We start from the raw sequence: 18220 nt of genomic DNA, 5'->3' as shown, positions 1-18220 counted from the left end.
GTACGATTTGCTTCTCACCCAACGACGGTTGGGTTTAGAGGCGGAGTTGGGTTCCACACCTCCTTTTAAAATATCATATCATATCATATATCAAATATCATATTTTTTGTACAACTGATTTTAATTAGCCACTAAACTGACAAAACATAAAATAATCATGTTTCCTCACGAGAACAGGCTGGTTTGTCACAAAATCTAACATTCCATCCTGTTAACATAACCAATGTATTCTCCCATATACTCCAATTGACGAAAAATCTCAATATCCTCATGCAATCACACAAAGAGGAAGAGAAAAAGAAAACAGGATGAAGCAGTACAAAAAATTTTCTCATGACAAAAACTCCAAGACAGTCATGTGTAACCCTCCTCATTTTCAACCAGAGTGAAATTCTCCCTTCTACATTTAAAACTATAATTCATGTAATCCAATTTACATATGTAAAAGCTTAAACTCAGACAGGAAGTTCTGGAAAAATTAAACCTGGACTGATTCAGAGTTAAATTACAGCCAAAAAGCATTGTGTTAGTAGGCTAAATGAAATTCGTAAAGAAAACTGACAATAATATAGTATGCGACACCTTTTGCCATTGTAGTGAGTGTATTGGGAATGTAGGGGTGGATGTCAAAGAGACAAGTCGTGTGGTTGGCAGTGTGTGGTTCGGTGCTCGGAAAGACACTGATGGATTTGCCCCTCCATCACAAATTTGTGATTTGACAGGCTGAACTGACAAATGCCTCACAGAATCAGATACGCCCATGCTTTCTCATTATTTCCATCCTGATTCACCATGGGTCTGTAAGGTCAGCAAACCCCTTAAAGCAAGATGTGGTTCGCTAGGTAAAAAAAAAAAAGTGAATGCAGAAATCAAGTAATGGTTGGCCGGTCCATCTATCATGGGATTTAAACATTCAACACATATTGAAACACAAATTGAACGTCTTGATATTTTCAATTTGACTTGGAAGATGGGACAAAACCAGGCATCGTTTGACATAAAATTGTCAGGGTTATACATACTGTAAAAATGTTCCCATACTATCGTTCTTAACTGGAGAGATGCCTGTTTTTGTATTGCACATTTCCTCATTCCATCTGAGTAATGTCAAAAGTGTTGAGGAGAAAGAAATCAAAGAGTAAAAACACAATAATAAAGCATTAAAAAATCAAATAAATAAAGAACACATAAAACAGAGCGAGCAGATACACAAGTAATATGACATAAGAACTAGTCCCACACTCAACAGTTCCCTTGTAAATTGTATAGGCGCAAATAAAGAAATAAAGCATAGTGTTAATGGAGCTTAGCAACATCCATCACAAGCGCTGCGCTGTAGTGAGTCGACACATTTCTATAATGCCATCGTCACTTCGGTTCATGGCTTAATTTTCAGTTTTAAACGTTAAAACCAAAAGATAAAATAACAATCAGTCAAATTAGAACTTTAAAATCCTGTTATTGCTGTAACTTCATTGTTTTAAAGTATAACATTAAATAAAAACAGTCAAACTAAATTTGGTCCAGTCACAATTTGGGATCCACGTGTATTATTTAACTATAGAGCCCTGTGTTTTTAATTATGAAACGTATGTCGTTTGTTATTTAACCATTCCTATTACAATGCTGGTTTTTAATAACAACTTCAATTGATTATCATCTTTTTTATTTTTTTTTTTTTTATTGTAATTATTTTACAATATAATAAAAAAAATGTATTTGTTTCTTTAAATAATCTGGCATTATATGTGGCTCAATAACGAAAAAGGAAGTGTCCATAGTTGCTAAAGGTGCAGCAATCAGCTGAAAATGTATTCCTGATGCAAAACAAATTGTGTGAAAGTATGAACAATTTAAAAATTAGTTTCCAATTTCAAGACAATTTTTAACGTCTGCATAAAAAATATCTTGGTAGGGGGGAAAAAAAGACATAGCCCGGGATATAGCAGTAGCCAATTACTACAGAACTATCAAGTGTTTAAGGCATTACATGACAATAACATGACATCTCTGTAAGACAGAAGTATAAAACAAATATTAAATAATAATAAAAAATTATAAATAACAAAAACAATTGTTCAATAAATTAAAAGCTGATCAAGTAGACTGCATCTTTAAACCAGTGCGTTCAAGAAACAAGCTTAAACGCATTGATTCACAACAAATGAACGACTTCATTCGTCATTATTGTCCATGTGTGATCACACAACAACCAACAAACAGACAAAGACGAAATAAACACCGTTCTGCTTAATAGAATATAACTGCGATCTAGCAGGTAATTAATGTTATAACTGTTTAACACTAAAATACTGTCCAGCAGAAAACGAAATCAAACAAAAGTCGCGCGCAGCTCGGCTAAGAAGCTCGCACTATTCATTAGAAAAATATTTCAGCAGTCTTGAACATCAAGTGTTTGATGCTGTTGGTAATGAATTTGATTCAAACAAATAAAGGGGGAGTAATCATGAGTTCATCTATGAAGACTATTAAAAATTAGATTATGGACTTAGATAAAGTTCGTAAAACTATTTGATTTTTTTCCGACAGAAAATGAAAAATAATACTGCTTTACTGCGTAACGTCAGGTTTCAATACTGCCCAGCAATATCGTAACATAGAAATGAATTAACCTTGCATATTAATGTGCTTTTTCTTTGGGTTAAAAAAAAAATCAAGTGCTTCCAGATATAGCAATTAAATATACTTTGTTCTCAGTTCTAAAACCTCGTTCAGGTTTTGTTGAATACACTATTTTTTGTACCCATAAAACAACTACTTACTCGAACACAAACTTGCAAATGTGTCTGTAATTGTTCTTTGGTGTGATCACATTTTGGGCTCAATGTTGTAACTATTTCCCTGGGATAAAACGCTTAACGAAACATACGATTTTCCAGTCCTGATTTCTTAAAGTATCGACTGCCGCAGATAAAAAAGCAGCAGATTTAGCACACATGGAGCAGCAACAGCTGTCTACCTTCCTAATATAACCAGATTCACTTTGTAAACTAAACTTGGGGTTAAACCCAATGAGGTGGACGTGAGGTGATCTATGCGGATGTAGCTTTCACAGACTGCTTTCCTTTATTATGTTTTATTCATTTGGCCTGCAACGGTTTAAAGTATGGGGGAGACAAAAGCAGCGAAAATAATGATGACTGATCAGGATTGAACTGTTTTGGATGTTACAAGAAAGCAGAAATACATCTCTAAGGAAGATATAAAAACATCAACACAAAACAATTAACAAAGATACGTTTTTTTTTTTTTGTTGGTTTTTTCTATGACAATCGAAGCTCGGTTTCTTTGAACGCACTTGTGCTAAGGTAAAATCGTTGTTTAGTTTTGAAATTTCTCGTTTTTCGAGCGCCCACGATTAAACTAGCACTTTTTTATGCACCTATGCTGAAATTCTCTTTCTCTCTTTTTAACACTGTAACAAAAATAAGTTTGTTGCTTTCTGTACTTGTAGGCCTATGGCACTGAGTTGAAGTTTGGTATTTTCTGATGCTTTACTGGTATTTGACCGATTCCTCTTAACATTCAGTGAAAGATGTTCGAAGGCACCCATTTGGTATAAAGTTATGGCAGGTATTTTGCTAAACATTCACCTGCTTTTCTGTAGTTTTAATGTAAACTCCTTTCTAAAAGGCTCTGTCCCGCTCATCTCAAACCAATAGTCCTTCAGTCAGTTTATCTTTTTACATGTTGATTACAATTGTGCATGTTTAAAACATTTTTGGGGGAATTACTTTTTTCTCTCCAGGTAGTTAGAAGGTACCCAGCCTTTACGTCCCTGTAAACCATCGAGAACCTGGCAGTACCACCATCCATTTGGATTCTTCTCCAAAACTTCAAGAGAAGTGCCCTCTGAAAAACCCATGGTCTCTTCATCTCCGCGATAATCTGCGATGGATACGTAAACCTCTCGAAGGTTGTTGTGAATGAGCTGCATCTTCTCAATGGGCTTGGGTCTTACTGTAGAGATTGGAATCCCGTTTCTCTGAGCAATCAATGGACTTGAGCTTCCGGCGGGAGCTGTAATGGTGGTCCCAGCCCTCACCCGTACATCGGTCACGGGCTGTGGTCGTACGGCGGTGAAGGAGGAGTTTCGTCGAACGCCACCTGTGGACCTCAAGTGGTCGCCGGCACCCAGTGATTCATTTCTCCTCAAAGACCCTGTATGGATATTGGTTTCCTTTAGGGGCTGTGGTGGAGACACAAACACTGACTGTGGTCGCACTGCTGCTTGACGGACACCGTTGCGCATCCGTACACTTGAGCCGTTCAGCATTGCTGTTGGTTTGCTAAATCCCCCTGGTGGTTTGGATGGGATTGGTGGGCTAGGGTTGCTCATGCTTCTTAGGTTTTGCTGGTTGAGGTTGTTAAGGGCCTGAACACGCTGCTCATTTTTCTCAAGACTATTGGACTTGTTGGTGCTTCCTAGATCAACAAGAGGGCTATCACGGGATTCTTGAATACCGACGTTGTGGGTATGTTTAATCGGCTCCAAGTAAAAAGTAGGTACCCAACCCTCATCACTGCCCCAACGAACAAACCACCATCCACTTTCCTGCTTCTCCAGTACCTCAACCTCCACACCAGCTGGGAAGCTGAGCTCTGACTCCTGGGCTCGTTCATAGGCATCTGTGGTCCTAAAGAGCACACTTTCGTGGTCGGATTCTCCACCTCGGCTACCCTTTGAATAAACACTGGAGAGATCAGAGGTACTTCTTGAGGAAGTGGAGTCCTCAGAGGACACAACAGAAGCTGTCTCGGAGTCTTCACCACGCATTGCACGAATTGCTCCTTGCCGAAGGCTTCCGGTGGGTCGAAGGTGACGGCGTATGCTGCTGATGTCCATTCTTTCAGGACTTTGTGGCTCTGACTTTGTAAGCAGAGGTTTGGGTCGCACCACTGGTTTGGGCCTTGCTAAGGGACTCTGACCGATCCGGATCTCCACATCTTTACGCATGACAGGCTCTCTTTTGGGATTGCGTGCTGATTCATCGGAAAATAACTTGGAGCTGTGTCTCTCAGCACGGCCAAGAGAGTGGCTTCGGTTTAGATCCGGCGATACCTTCCGAAGGGGCTTCCCTCCACCAGAAGAGGATCCGAAAGGTTTGCGACCCAATGTGAGACTCCTTGGGGTATGTGAATCACATCCACTGGCGAAGTCATCAGAGGAGAACCTGAAGCCTTCATTTTCATAAATCACCTCCTCCTTGTTGATATTCTCTAAAGAGTTTCTTTTCCTCAGGGGTGAGGTCATCACTTTTAATAAAGGCGACGCTTTGCCAGCTTGTGCAATCCTTTCAGCAGCCGCTGGATTGCTTTTAATTTCAAACTTACGGGGCTCTGGTTTTGGGGAGTTATGTGTTTTCGGTTTTGGAGGATTGCAATCCAGCTCAGAGTCAAAACCAAGGGCAGGAACATCATATTCTGGCTCCTCATAGACACGCTGAGGAGACTCGGGAGCTTTGGAGGCAGAGCCACCCAGAGAGGGGCCTTCCTCTGAGTCCTGTTTCTTGACTGGTGGAGCAGGGGGTGGAACTTTAGGACGTGTGAGTGTGCTGGTTCGCCGGCTCAGGTTGGGCTTCTTACGTTTATCAATGTATGAGCTGGGTGCCCAGCCCTCCGTATCCCCAATCTGGACATACCACCATCCTCCAGAGTTCTTTTCTATGACCTGAAGACCACATATTACATAATTATAACTTTTATCACACCACATATGTTTACACAATACACTGACATATATTAAATTCCCTGTATAGTGATATTTAAAAAGACTGCTAATAAATATGTGTTAAAAATTAAATATTTAAAAATCACAGATTTTAGTCAGAATATATCGGCCTTACATCAGCCTTTTGTCCTCCACGGAAGCTGATGCCATCTGAGATACTGGATTGAAACTCTGCTATGGTGTAATACTCCGCTTCCACAGTAGGGGCCTCTGGAGGTTTGGGCAACTGGAATGCCTTGAGTAATAGAGAAAAGGCCTAATTAATAGATGCTGCGCTATTTTAAATAATAATAACCTACTTTGGACTGCCTAACTTACCAGGTTTGCATCTCTCCGAGGAGGAGGTTTCTGTCTGAGGTTTGGAGATCCTGTCAGTTGAACATAAAACATGTTTATACGCTGTCTCTCTTATCAAGAGAGCAAATATTATTGTCAATGAAATTTAGGATTAAGAAATCAGAATGGCTCCCAGGTTTTCTGTTTTTTTTTTTTTTTTTTTTTGAGTTTGTTTTGAGTTTGTGATCAAAAAGTTGGCAAACACAATTAAAGTCTCATGGTCAACCCTCTTTAGATGAGGTCAGAGAAGTGTTTCAACACACTCAAGCATGCATTCACAACAAGCATGTTTTCAGAAATAAAATCAGAAGGAAATCTTGTAGTATGAGAAATATGATGGCCTGGTTATGACTGATTAAATAGCAAGAGCAATGGTGAGCCAGTGAGAAAAAAGACAAAAAAACAAGATTAAAATGTACAGTTTTAGCCATTGTCTCAATATTTTTGTTTATGTATTGATTTATTTGGTATTCAGGATTTTAACACAATGTGCCATGCATCCCAAAAAATGCAGTTGATTCAGGCTACATTTAGCCAATAATTTGAATAGGATGAATCACATTGAAGGTTTTAACCAATACTAGGAATCGTGGGGTTATATTAGGGATCAAGAACCTGTTAAACATAATTAATAGGGGGTGCATCTCAGTATCCAAAACAAAACATATTTACAAGGATGAATGTCATGTTATGTGAGCAGTACAGCACTATGCTTCTTTTTCAGTTGTATAGTGTACATTTGGAATTAGACAAATAAGTAAGCACAAAAACAAACAGCAAACAAACAGCACTTGACAGGCTGAATGTCGAGCAACAGAGAAAGTGAATGTGTCACTATCAAGGTACACAACACCCGGACAAAATGTTAGGAAACACATGTTTACCACAAAGAAATGTTACCTATGGCATCAAATCCTATGTGCAAAAATAACAGGAACATACATAGGTTTATTATTTAAAATATGGCTCTATGATTATTCACTTACAAAGTGCAATATGGTTTGTATAAATCTAACTCTGAACAAATGATATATTTTGTTATAGATTGCTCACCTATCTCAACTCTGTGCGGTGCCACCCGGGCTATGGCAGGCGACCCTGGCTCGGCCCTGCTCTTGTTCTCCTGTAGGGTGGCACTAGATCCAGAGTTCATTCCCAAAGCAGTGACGACTGTTGGTGCCACTCCAGCCTCTGGGGCATATGGCATTGGTAAACTTATTTCACTTTTGGAGATGTGGCGCTCAGGGGTGGTGGCTTCTCCGTCAGTCTGAATGTCCTTCTCACTTACGGCCTTCTTGTTGAGGAGGTTACTGATCTCCATTATGTTTCCAATTATCTCCACAGGACCAGTAAGAGTCTTCTTTCTTGGGGAAAGGTCATCTTTCAGTTTCTTCAGGTACGAGGCTGGGGCCCAGCCCTCCTTTCCTTGATACCTGCAGACACAAATAAAAATCACAAATAAAGCAACAAATAAATGAAACACATATTGAATAAATAAAAATAACTATGATTTCTGATATTGTTTAGAAATAATATAATTAGTATTTGTTTTTTTAAATTGCGTTAATTCTCTTACTGACCACTAGAGGTCAGCATAGTGCTTATAGTAGGATAAAGCTGTAGAAAGGATGACTGGTGTCTGCACACAACAGATCCCAGGATAGACTCTTTTTCTTTCAAGCGCAGCAAAATGTCGAAATTTGAACTTGAGAGTGTGACAAATCATAACATAATAACCAAGAGAACTGCATTTTTAGTAGGCAGTTTTCACAGCAGTTTTAGAGAAAAACTACAATGTTATTAGTCTGATTTAGTGGATACGGAACGGATGATAATACAGTTTACTTTCTGAGACAATACTAGAAATCAGGCAATTGAGAATTGCTATATAGTAGACACTCAACAATGAACACTGCTTGTTAACAAAAACATAAGAGCTAATCACATGGCAGAAACTAAACACATTTAGGCATGTGGACACAATGCCAACCTGATTTCACCAAGTAAGACATGTTCCTGGATTAACATCTGTGTTGATCCTGGAACAACATTCCAATCAGCCAATCAGAAGCGATACATTTACCATTTATGTTAAGTTTAGGCTTATAGGTAGCTTTATGCATTTCTACATGATTGTTATCCAACTATTATACCTCTCTGATTTTGGCAATAATTTACAGTTTTGGCTGGGTTGGAATAGGGAATAGGTATGGATCACCTTTTCGAACAAAAATGATTATCCAGAATCAACAAAGATGTTACTCCAGGATCACATCGTACTTGGCAAAATCATGACATGTGTGGACATATACTAGCCCATCTACTGAACATCAGGATGGGTAAGAAGCTTAATGTAAGTAACTTTGAACATGGTGTGAACTTTAAACGCTGGTGAAAGACTAGTATGAGTATTTCAGAAACCACTGATCTACTGGCATTTTCAACACAAATATCTCTGGGGTTTAATAAAATTGTTGTTTAAAAACGGAAAACATCCACAGAGTGTTCTGTGGTTCAAAATTCCTTGTGCTGGTGCCAGTGGGTCAGAGGAGATCTGAAACAGACTGCTTTAAGAAAGCTTATAAAAACTCAAATAACCACTCATTACTACAGGAGCCAAATTCATAACACAAGCTTGAGGAAGATGAGCTGCAGAGGCAGAAGGGCACACACGTGTTAGAACTTGAATGAGCTCACTAAACCTGGATAATAGAAGACTGGGAAAAAGTTTGTCTGTTCTAATGAGTGTCAAATTCTGCTGCTGCTTTCAGATGGTCGGGTCAGAATTTGACTAAAACTACATGAAAACATAAATTCATCCATCCATGTGTCATTGGTTTAGGCTAGTAGTAGTGTACATAGAGATCACTTGATGTCCAATAATGATGTCAAATGAAGATGATATTTGATTGATTTTTAGGGTTTAAAGTTACTAAAATCCAACGTCAAGCCAACATCTCAAACCAAAGTCATATTGACGTTAAATACTGACTTTTATTCGTCAGGTATGGCAACCAAAACACCTGATAGACATCATAGTGGTAATGTGCACACAACGTCAAGCTGTAACATCACTAGACGTTGTTTTAAGGTTGCATTGGAAAGTGTCCAAAATCCAATATCTGTCTGACGTTGGACACTGATATCAGTCTGATGTTGGAGTCTGATGTCAACCTGATTTTCCACCCAAAATGTCCCAAGACATTGGGGTACAACATCAATCTGAAGTCATGTTGACGTCCTATGGCTACTGGGAAGGGTACACAAGCTGTAACTTGAGGTCATACCTTTTATAAAAGATAAACATTTGTGCATATGGATACATATTAATACCTTAAATGAACATACAGTGTTAAAGAGCCTCCAGAATTTTGCAATTTCATAGCTGCTGAATTTTAACGCAAAGTCAAGCAAATGGGTGTATTATTAGCTGTTATTATTGATGGAATTAGAATATTCTGTGGACCAGGTGTAGGACCAGGAAAAGTTACCCCAATCAAAATGTTTAGTATAAAACATTATTGGCTGTTCAAAATATGTAATTTTATTCCTCTGTGCACCCTGTTTACACAGAAAAGATTATGTTAGGATTACAACAACTACCTACCTTCATTTTTAACGTTTGGTAATTACTAACTGTACTATACTGTTCTTTGTGTCGAAAGTTATGTGATGTATTGTAGTGATGTTGTTTATTTAGTGCATTCAGAAAACATGGCTTTGAATGGCAATTCACGGAATGGTTAGTAGGCTTTCGATGTGCTGGATAGTAAATTTTTACAAATACACTAGCAACTGCATGATACTGTCAAGTCAATATAAACCAACATTTCTTAATGTTTCCAGCATCTCAGTAAATCATTAGCTTAAAGAAGGCAGTTCTGAATGCAAATGGGTACTAGCAAGGTGTACCTAATAAAATGGCCAGAGGGTGTACTTTATTTTGCTTTATATAAAACTAACATTGTAAACTTTTTTTATATATATAATTAATTTTTTAGGAGTTTTCACCCTTATCGATAGGACAGTGGAAAGGAAAGTGTGGGGAGCGGAGATAGGCGAAGGATTGGCAAAAGACCTCGAGCTGGGAATCGAACATGGGTCGCCGCGAGCACCTCTGGGTGCTGTATGTCGACACAGTAACCACTAGGCTACTGGCGCCAACATCAATGCAAACTTTTGTATTGAAGATGTTTCTGGAGACTCAAAACGTGCTTAGCAATACCAACAGATATATTGCAATGGGGGAAAACAAAGCTTTAGACTGATTACCTGATGTACCACCATCCCTCCAGGTTCTTCTGGATGACCTCCACGGTTACTCCTTTCTCGAACCCGATCTCATCCTTTCCCTGACTTGCATAAGCCTGGACGCTGACATATTTTTCCTCTAAAAAAAGAGAGATGAGAGAAAATCTGAGATAGGGTATTACATATTGTTGTTTTTTTTCCATTCTTCTGCCTTTGCCGTTTCTGTCGTCTAAAAGAAAACGGACAAACTTCAATTGCTTGCTTTCAAATTTTCGGAATACAGAGCAGAAGGAAAAACCACAAAGTTTGCGGTAAAGACCCTTTCCAAAACTCACTCTTCACCACAGGCACCAAAACACAGTCATCTCACAATCTCTCATTAACATTAACAAATCCTGTAACCTCCAGAGCAATGCAAACCCGAGGACACAATAATTATGGTAATCTGGGAAATACCTCAGGTCAGCCTTAGCACAAAATCATAATTATACTTTGCATAAGAAATATAAAGCCTTTTCGTGGCGATGAAAAGTTTCACACTGTAAAATTCTCATGACATTGACAAAAATTGTCTTAAATAGCCATCATGCATCTTTTCGATGATTAAAGTAAATACAATCAGATTGCTTGGCATAATGATAATGAAGCTTATTATCATTAAAGGTCCCATGAAATCATCGTTGACACAAAACAATACTAAATATTAAGTGTTGGATCTGGTAAAACATGAATGTGCCTTTCTCTTCAAACACTGGGACTGATCATGACTGAAGATGAGTGGACATTAATAACTGATTAGTGCAATAATCTACCGGGGGATTCGTCGGCTGTTTGGAAGGAAGGATCAGGAAAGACTATTGATGTATGGGACTTTGTCAGTACTTTATCAGTACACAGTTCATGGATCAGTTTTTCCTCCAGTGTTAAGTGTGATTAAAGAGGTTGCCTTCTTGTTTTCTCTAGCTTGCAAAATATGTTTTTAATGTGTTTTGTTACTTGTAATCGCTCCACGCAGCTTGTACTGTATCTGGTTAACTCTTTAAATCCACATATCGTGTCTAAAGCCACAGTGCAAACGCAGCATGTGCAGCTTTGTTTACGGATTTAAATGCGTTTGCGAGCTCGCAATCCTTTGCCGTTTATCATTGCTATGGCCACAGTTTGCTGTTCCTACACACGTGCGGCGGTCTAGTTTCAAAGTAGTTCAACTTTTGCTGCTTTGTGGATTAATACTGAATGTGTACCAATGTTTTTACTTATGGTTAAGAATAGAGCAATATGCTAGTGTTTAACTGCATTGCTTTAATGCCCTCCTGCATTGGGCTCACACACACACTCTGCACTCTTACTACTTCAACAATGTTGATAAGTCATAGTGGGCATTTCTCTCTCTCGTGCGCTGAACGCAGTCGACCAATCACAACAGACTAAGTTATCGAGCCAATCAGTGCAGATCAGCATCAAGCTAAGGAGGGGTTTGGGAACAAATGAGCACTGAACGAATCATATGGGATTCGTTGGGATAATTCGGTAAAAATAAATTGCATATTATAAGCCAATAGAAGTGTTTTTTGCCCCTGCATGCAAATCATTCTATTGTTGGAGACCCCCAAAACCAAAATATGACCTTTTTTAATGCAAAATAGGGGCTCTTTAAGAAAATCTATTAGCTAGTCTTTCCAAAACAGTGACAAAATTCTGTTTAAAAAATATAAATCTGATGTTAACATCTAAAGCTTGCAGTATGTTATTTTCACCTAAATCGATCAATCGTGTTTCTCATGAAATCCTGACCAATCAAATGCTCTCTAGTATCTGACATGCCCCGTCCCCTTCAAGACGCTTCATTTGCTATTCATTTGATGTGCTTGATCTTAACTACTCTCACTGGTAGAGCTGTGATCAAACAAAACACAATTAGGGAGGAGCTTCACTATGTCCCACCCCAATTTTTAATTGAGATTATGTCAAACATCAAAACATTTCAAAGCACTTCACAGGACCTTTGAATCAATCTTAATGATAATTTATGTTTAATTTTCTTCAAGCAATACATTTCCTTTGATCATGTGCTAAAATATGACCCGGACATCTTCATCAGAGGTTTTCCAAGACAAAATGACCCTTCGGGCCTAGCTTAATTCCCACCGTTTTGCATTGTAGACGTGTAGATCTTCCGAAGAATTTTTCTCCCCCCCAAAAAGCACACATAAAACATGATTAAATATTGTTTTCATACAGCATAGCAATGTTTAACGTCTACATATCACTCTGATGTATTTCCCTTTGCAACCGAGCTAACAGTCAGCTCAGTGCGATGCTATAATTTTTAGAGAAACAGCAAAGGAGAAATAAAAAATAGTGCTGATACGGAGACATATTAATAGTGGGAGACGTGTCGAAATAGAAAACCAACAAAAGGAGTGATGGATATCCTATATCTAGTTTTCCTTAGCAGTGAATTACTCAGTCTGACGACGAAATGAGGTCAAGCGAGATATTCGCTCTCTTTCGTAACGTCTCTATCAACACTTCATGCTTTCTCAGCAGCAGACACACTGGGAAATCTGATAACTGAATGTATTACAGTGAAGAAACTACCCTCATCCTGAACTTCTGACCTAGAGCTGATACGAGGATTTAGAAGAGCTTTTTAGCACACATTCAGCTAACATCTCCTTGTAGTGTAAAGTAATGAATTTCAAATATTCAAATTACTGTAACTGGCTAGTTTCTCTAGCCTATCGAACTATCAAACCAGGCAATAATCGACTTTACCACCCTTGATAACTGAAATGAGGCCATGTATGAAAAAGTCTTACCTCTTTGGCTTATATTTATTGACTATGTATGTGGGGGTCAAAATTAAATAGAGAATTTTTTCGCAAGCGACTTGTTTCAACTATTAATAAACACATTTTAACATATTAATTAAATGAATACATTATAAAATTATCACGTATTAAGTAAATAACCACGTATGAAAGATGAGCGGAGTCCGTGGCACTCCATGGAAGTCTGACCAATGTGAAGAGAGTTTACTCGCACATGACTTGTTTTAACTATTAATAACCACATATGACTGATTAACTAAAATTAATATGTTGTGAAATTAATACTAATTTAGCCACGTATGACCATGTACTAACTAAATAACCTTGTATGACAGATGAGTCAGTGGCGCTCTGAAAAATAAACCATGAAACTGACCAATGTGAGGAGAATTTACCCGCACGTGACTTGTTTTTACTATTTTGAGACATTGCTGTGTGAAAGTGAACCGCACCAAGATCAAAAATAAACATTGTAACAATTTTAATCCCTGTTTCAGAACAAAACAATCGATCTACAGGTTTGAAAGCACCCTTAAAAAGAAATGTCACCGATATTAGTTACATTTTTAATTTGCAGAGTATAAGAGGGGATCATTTTCAGCCTAATACTCTACTACTCGAGTACTTTTAGAAGTGCTACTTTTTGCTCATACTTTAGGATAGTAGTATTTAGGGCAAATACTTTTACTCTACTTGCACTACATTTTTTTGGGCAAATAATGGCACTTGTACTTTTCAGTATTCTTTCCAACACTGCTTGTAAATAAATTCAGACCAACGTGAGTGAGAGTTGAACGCAAGAGCCAAAAAAGAAATGCCTCAAAAACACATTTTCCTCCACTCAGCACTATTTTCACGGTGGACCATTCTGCATGGTGGAAAAAGTCAGGTTGGTCCAGAACATATTACTTTAGTTTTGCATGCACTTGTGGAGCAGTGTGCCAATAGAGGCATTTTCCCCCCCCTTAGCCTCCTTGACCTAAAAACCACTGCAGTACATACAGAGAAGTGAAAATGCAAGAGAGAGATTGCTGGTAGACACATCGTTCTAGCTGTCATACTCATACTGACCCTGCAAACTTGCTTGCTTTACCATTTCTTATAAGTCAACCTCAGCTTTCAAGACTTTACTCTGTCCTGCAGGCGCTGTACGAATTTGAGATGTTTCTGCTGCTGATGCTGTAATTTCTTGACACACCTGAAAGAGCACTTCAGTCAAAAACTGTTCATTTACTCAGCCCCAAGGCCAAAGTCACACACACAACCCTTTCAACGTGTTAAAGGGCACCTGTGGTAAAAATCTACTTTTCAAGCTGTTTGGACAGACATGTGTGTAGTGTATAGACCGTCATATTGGGTTGATTTAAACACACCTAGTGCTTTTTTTTTTTTTTAATTTAACAACATAAAAATGGTGGACCAATTAGAGCAGTTTTCAGACCGACCGCAACTTGACATAGGAGTGCGGTTCCCCCACCCACCAATATTGATTGACAGGCGCGTCATCATATTCTCAGTTTGTTGATTCACATCCGCCATCCATCAAAGTCAAAGCGATATCACTAAAGGAACATCCTTGCTCGATTTTTAGATGCTAGGCTCAATAGGCTCGACACAAGATCAATATTCTCCACATTATCACTCTAATCGGAATTATTGGTTGTATCTTTAGGTAGGTTTGCAAACGTGTACTTTTCATTGCGTCTACCTTAAACTTCAGCTGTTTGCATTTCTCGAGGTCACAGAAGCTCCCTGTGATCTTAGGTGCAGCTGGAAAAGTGCAAGCGCGTTGCCTCATGTGCGCATCTCCATTGGAAATAAAAAAAACAAACTTGCCTGCAGGTCACACACCACTGCTCTGCGTGGCGCGATGCTGACACAGCGACATGCGTTTTAGAATTCTAAACAATGGTTTCTATCAGGGTACACACAATGGTGCTTCAAGTATGTGGCTGGGCGCCGCGGACAGCCGCTGACTTGAAGCACCATTGTGTTTACCCTGATAGAAACCTGTTTAGAATTCTAAAATGCAAGCCGCGACGATTCGGGACACTTCATGTTTCTGCCGCGCCACAGAGAGTGTCTGCCTTGTCGCGACTTCGAGCAGCGCATCCGGTGCCTTAGTCAAAGTTAATTCAGTGTGCGTAGTTATTAGTCTCGGTGTACAAGCTCGGCACTTGAAACTAGCACACAGTTGGCTGTACAACTATACAAAGACACAAATGATTGTGTACTCTCTGCTTGGTCTGTGTCCGAGTCGTACATGTGTACACGCCCCCAACATGACACTTTTTAACACATTATAATAAAAACATCTGAACTGTGTTTTGAACTGAACCTAAACTGGCACACTCAGAAGAACCATAATACTAATATTAAATCATAAACTATGTGCCCTTTAAAAAATTTTAAACACAGAAGTAAGCTGTAAATGTTCCGAGACTTCCAATATGGGATATAATGAAAAGAATTTCAAAGTTCCTATATGTGGTAAGAGCTAAAACAAATACACTGAAATTACTATTTTTAGACAGAAACATTTTAAGAAATTCATCCAGATTAGTGTAGATGTAGTCTTAAAGTGGAAGTTAATAGTTAAAAGTGTAATAGTACCTAAAGTATTAGTAATTAACAGAAAAGACACTGGCAACTAAAAAATAAATACTAGGAGCATGAAAATCAATACACAATAGTGTGCGTTATATAATAAATGTAATTATATATATATATATATATATATATATATATATATATATATATATATATATATATATATATATATATATATATATATATAATAAATGTAATATATTTGTACAGGATTTTGTCATACTGCACTGACAGTCATTCTGAATCTTGAAGGACAGGCCAAGTCCAGATGAATGCTGATGTGGCTGATTGAAAGTGAATGGTGACCATATGTTGTCAAACTCCTAAAGAAAAGAAAAATCACTTATGTTTTGTGCCATATTCCATGTGCATAGTACATGAGGCCACATTGAGAGATAAAGACATTTTCATTATTACTTACAAAGTATTCAACCAATACTTTCATGATGTTTATAAATGTGCAGTATTGGAGCATCATACTGTAGCTCCTGATCTTTTTCACTATATGGAAAAAGCACATAGACTAAATAAATATTGATTCATTTATTTTTATTTTTGTAGTACAAGTATGTGGAATAATAATAGTACTAAACTTAAAAGCGAACAAATTAAAAAGAGAATAATACTAAAGTTAAATAAAAGATCATTGTGACCAATCAGGAATCAAATACTTTGTAAGAATGTAGTTGTAACTAAAGATGCCATGAATAGCGCATTTGTAAAATGATTGTATTCCAGAAGATACACTTCAAGATTATTAGTGCTTTCCCAGCAACAGCTTTGAAATTCTCACTGTACCTCTGACCTGTTTTGAAGGTTGCAATTTGTGTTCATGCAGAAACAAACCCTCTGTCTTTGACTCAGCCATGGTGCTCTCGGACTTATTATTATGTATACTGTAATAAATAAATAAATAAATAAATATGCTTAAATGCAGTCACACACAGTGAGCCAGTGACCTACTTTAACACTTTCTACTGTGAGTTTCCAACAACCTCTCCAACAGTGCAAGCGAAGGGGGAAAAAATAATGAGAGAAAAGCAGCCACTGAGTTACAGCAACATTGTCACGTCCGATATAAAATCATAACTGTTTATACAAATATGCATGAGCCACCGTTTAAAAGAAAAAAAAAGATCATCCTAACTGTTTTTGTCTAACCTTTAATAGTTACCATGCTTATTAGTGGTCAATACTGCAAGGAGAGTGGACTTCCTAAAGAGATAGTTCACCCCAAAAAGTACATTTACTCATTATTTACTCTTCCTCAAGTGGTTTCAAACATTTATGAGTTTCTTTATTATTTTGAATACAAATGAAGATTGTAACCATAGACTTCCGTATCAGTAAAAACAAATACTAGGAAGTCAGGGGTTACATGTATCTAGCTTTCTTCAAAATAACTAATTTTGTGTCCAACAAAAAAAAGTCAAAGATGTTTGAAGCAAGTAAAGAGTGAGTAAATAATGACAGATTTACAGTTTTGGGTGAACTGTCTCTTTAATTGGACTTATTAAACATGAGTCATCTCATACCATAAGCAAAGACTTCAAGAACAAGTCTCTGAATATGCATCTACAGTACCTGTTATACTGAAAAACATTCAACTGTATTTTTACGGTAAATTTCTGGCAACCACAGCTGCCAGTTTTTTACCGTAAATTTTACGGGATTTTTTTTTTTTTTTTACAGTGTAACTCTAAATGTTTAGACTGTTTTACCAAATTTATATTTTAGGATATCTTAATTAAATATGACAACAGAAATGCAAAGCTTAATTTTATCATCTCAAAAGAAGCTTTGAATGTAAATATGACGTGACAATATGACGTCTTACATGAGAACAGTCAGAATGACTGCTATGATAACTCTAGTAGTTATAGAATTCTGGTAGTTCCAGGGTTAATCATTTAGAAGAGTGAAAATGCTTTGTGTGAACCCTCTATTGGAACCTTTATTTTTCACATCAAGGAAAAGCTACCAATTTGACCAGTTCCTAACCCAACATGCTCTACTTAGAGCCATTTGCATCTTGCTCATGGCACATTAGCACACTCCAATGGGGACACAAATGGAAAACTGTGAGAATTATATCTCCGTAGAGGTCCATGACTCAACACGAAACAGCAGATCTCCAAGGAGATTTATTACCATACAAACATGCATTTCCATTAAAAGTCTAGACATCAGTCTTTATTTCAGGTCTGGTTGTTTAGATGGGATTTGGAAAGGTCAAACCGCATATGTGTGATTCAACTCATCCTCTACCTCAAATTTAGAGTTCTGCAAATGTTTACAAACCTCAGAATGCCAAATCTGACTGCTAAATTTATGGAAACCTGCAAAATTTTCTCTTCATGTATAGAACACCAACAATGATTCTGAAGAAATGTTTGTGTTTTGTCCTCAAAATGGAAGGCTTTGGAGATCCGAAGTC

General features: G+C 37.8%; 1 protein-coding gene across 15 annotated transcripts in view; it reads right to left on the bottom strand.

Annotated features, from left to right (window-relative positions):
• Nucleotides 1-3176: 3176 nt before the first annotated feature.
• The window catches only part of sh3pxd2aa (SH3 and PX domains 2Aa), a 168337-nt gene continuing 153293 nt past the window's right edge, over nucleotides 3177-18220 (bottom strand). For 9 of the 15 annotated variants that reach the window (XM_009293905.5, XM_009293909.5, XM_005170994.6 and 6 more), the window contains 5 exons: nucleotides 10361-10478; nucleotides 7142-7521; nucleotides 6071-6120; nucleotides 5868-5987; nucleotides 3177-5692 (listed from right to left, as the gene is read on the bottom strand). In XM_009293905.5, the coding sequence (XP_009292180.1) occupies nucleotides 3752-5692; nucleotides 5868-5987; nucleotides 6071-6120; nucleotides 7142-7521; nucleotides 10361-10478 (2609 nt within the window). In that variant the 3' untranslated portion in view covers nucleotides 3177-3751. Of the gene's footprint in view, nucleotides 5693-5867; nucleotides 5988-6070; nucleotides 6121-6988; nucleotides 7004-7141; nucleotides 7522-10360; nucleotides 10479-18220 lie in introns of all 15 variants that reach the window. The other 6 variants (XM_021475313.3, XM_021475323.3, XM_021475316.3 and 3 more) reach the window with 2 other exon arrangements.

This window comes from Danio rerio, chromosome 1 (genome assembly GCF_049306965.1).
Source record: "Danio rerio strain Tuebingen ecotype United States chromosome 1, GRCz12tu, whole genome shotgun sequence".
NCBI lineage: Eukaryota > Metazoa > Chordata > Actinopteri > Cypriniformes > Danionidae > Danio > Danio rerio.
Note: the sequence above shows the minus strand (reverse complement) of the source record. Positions and strands in the feature narration are given on the sequence as shown.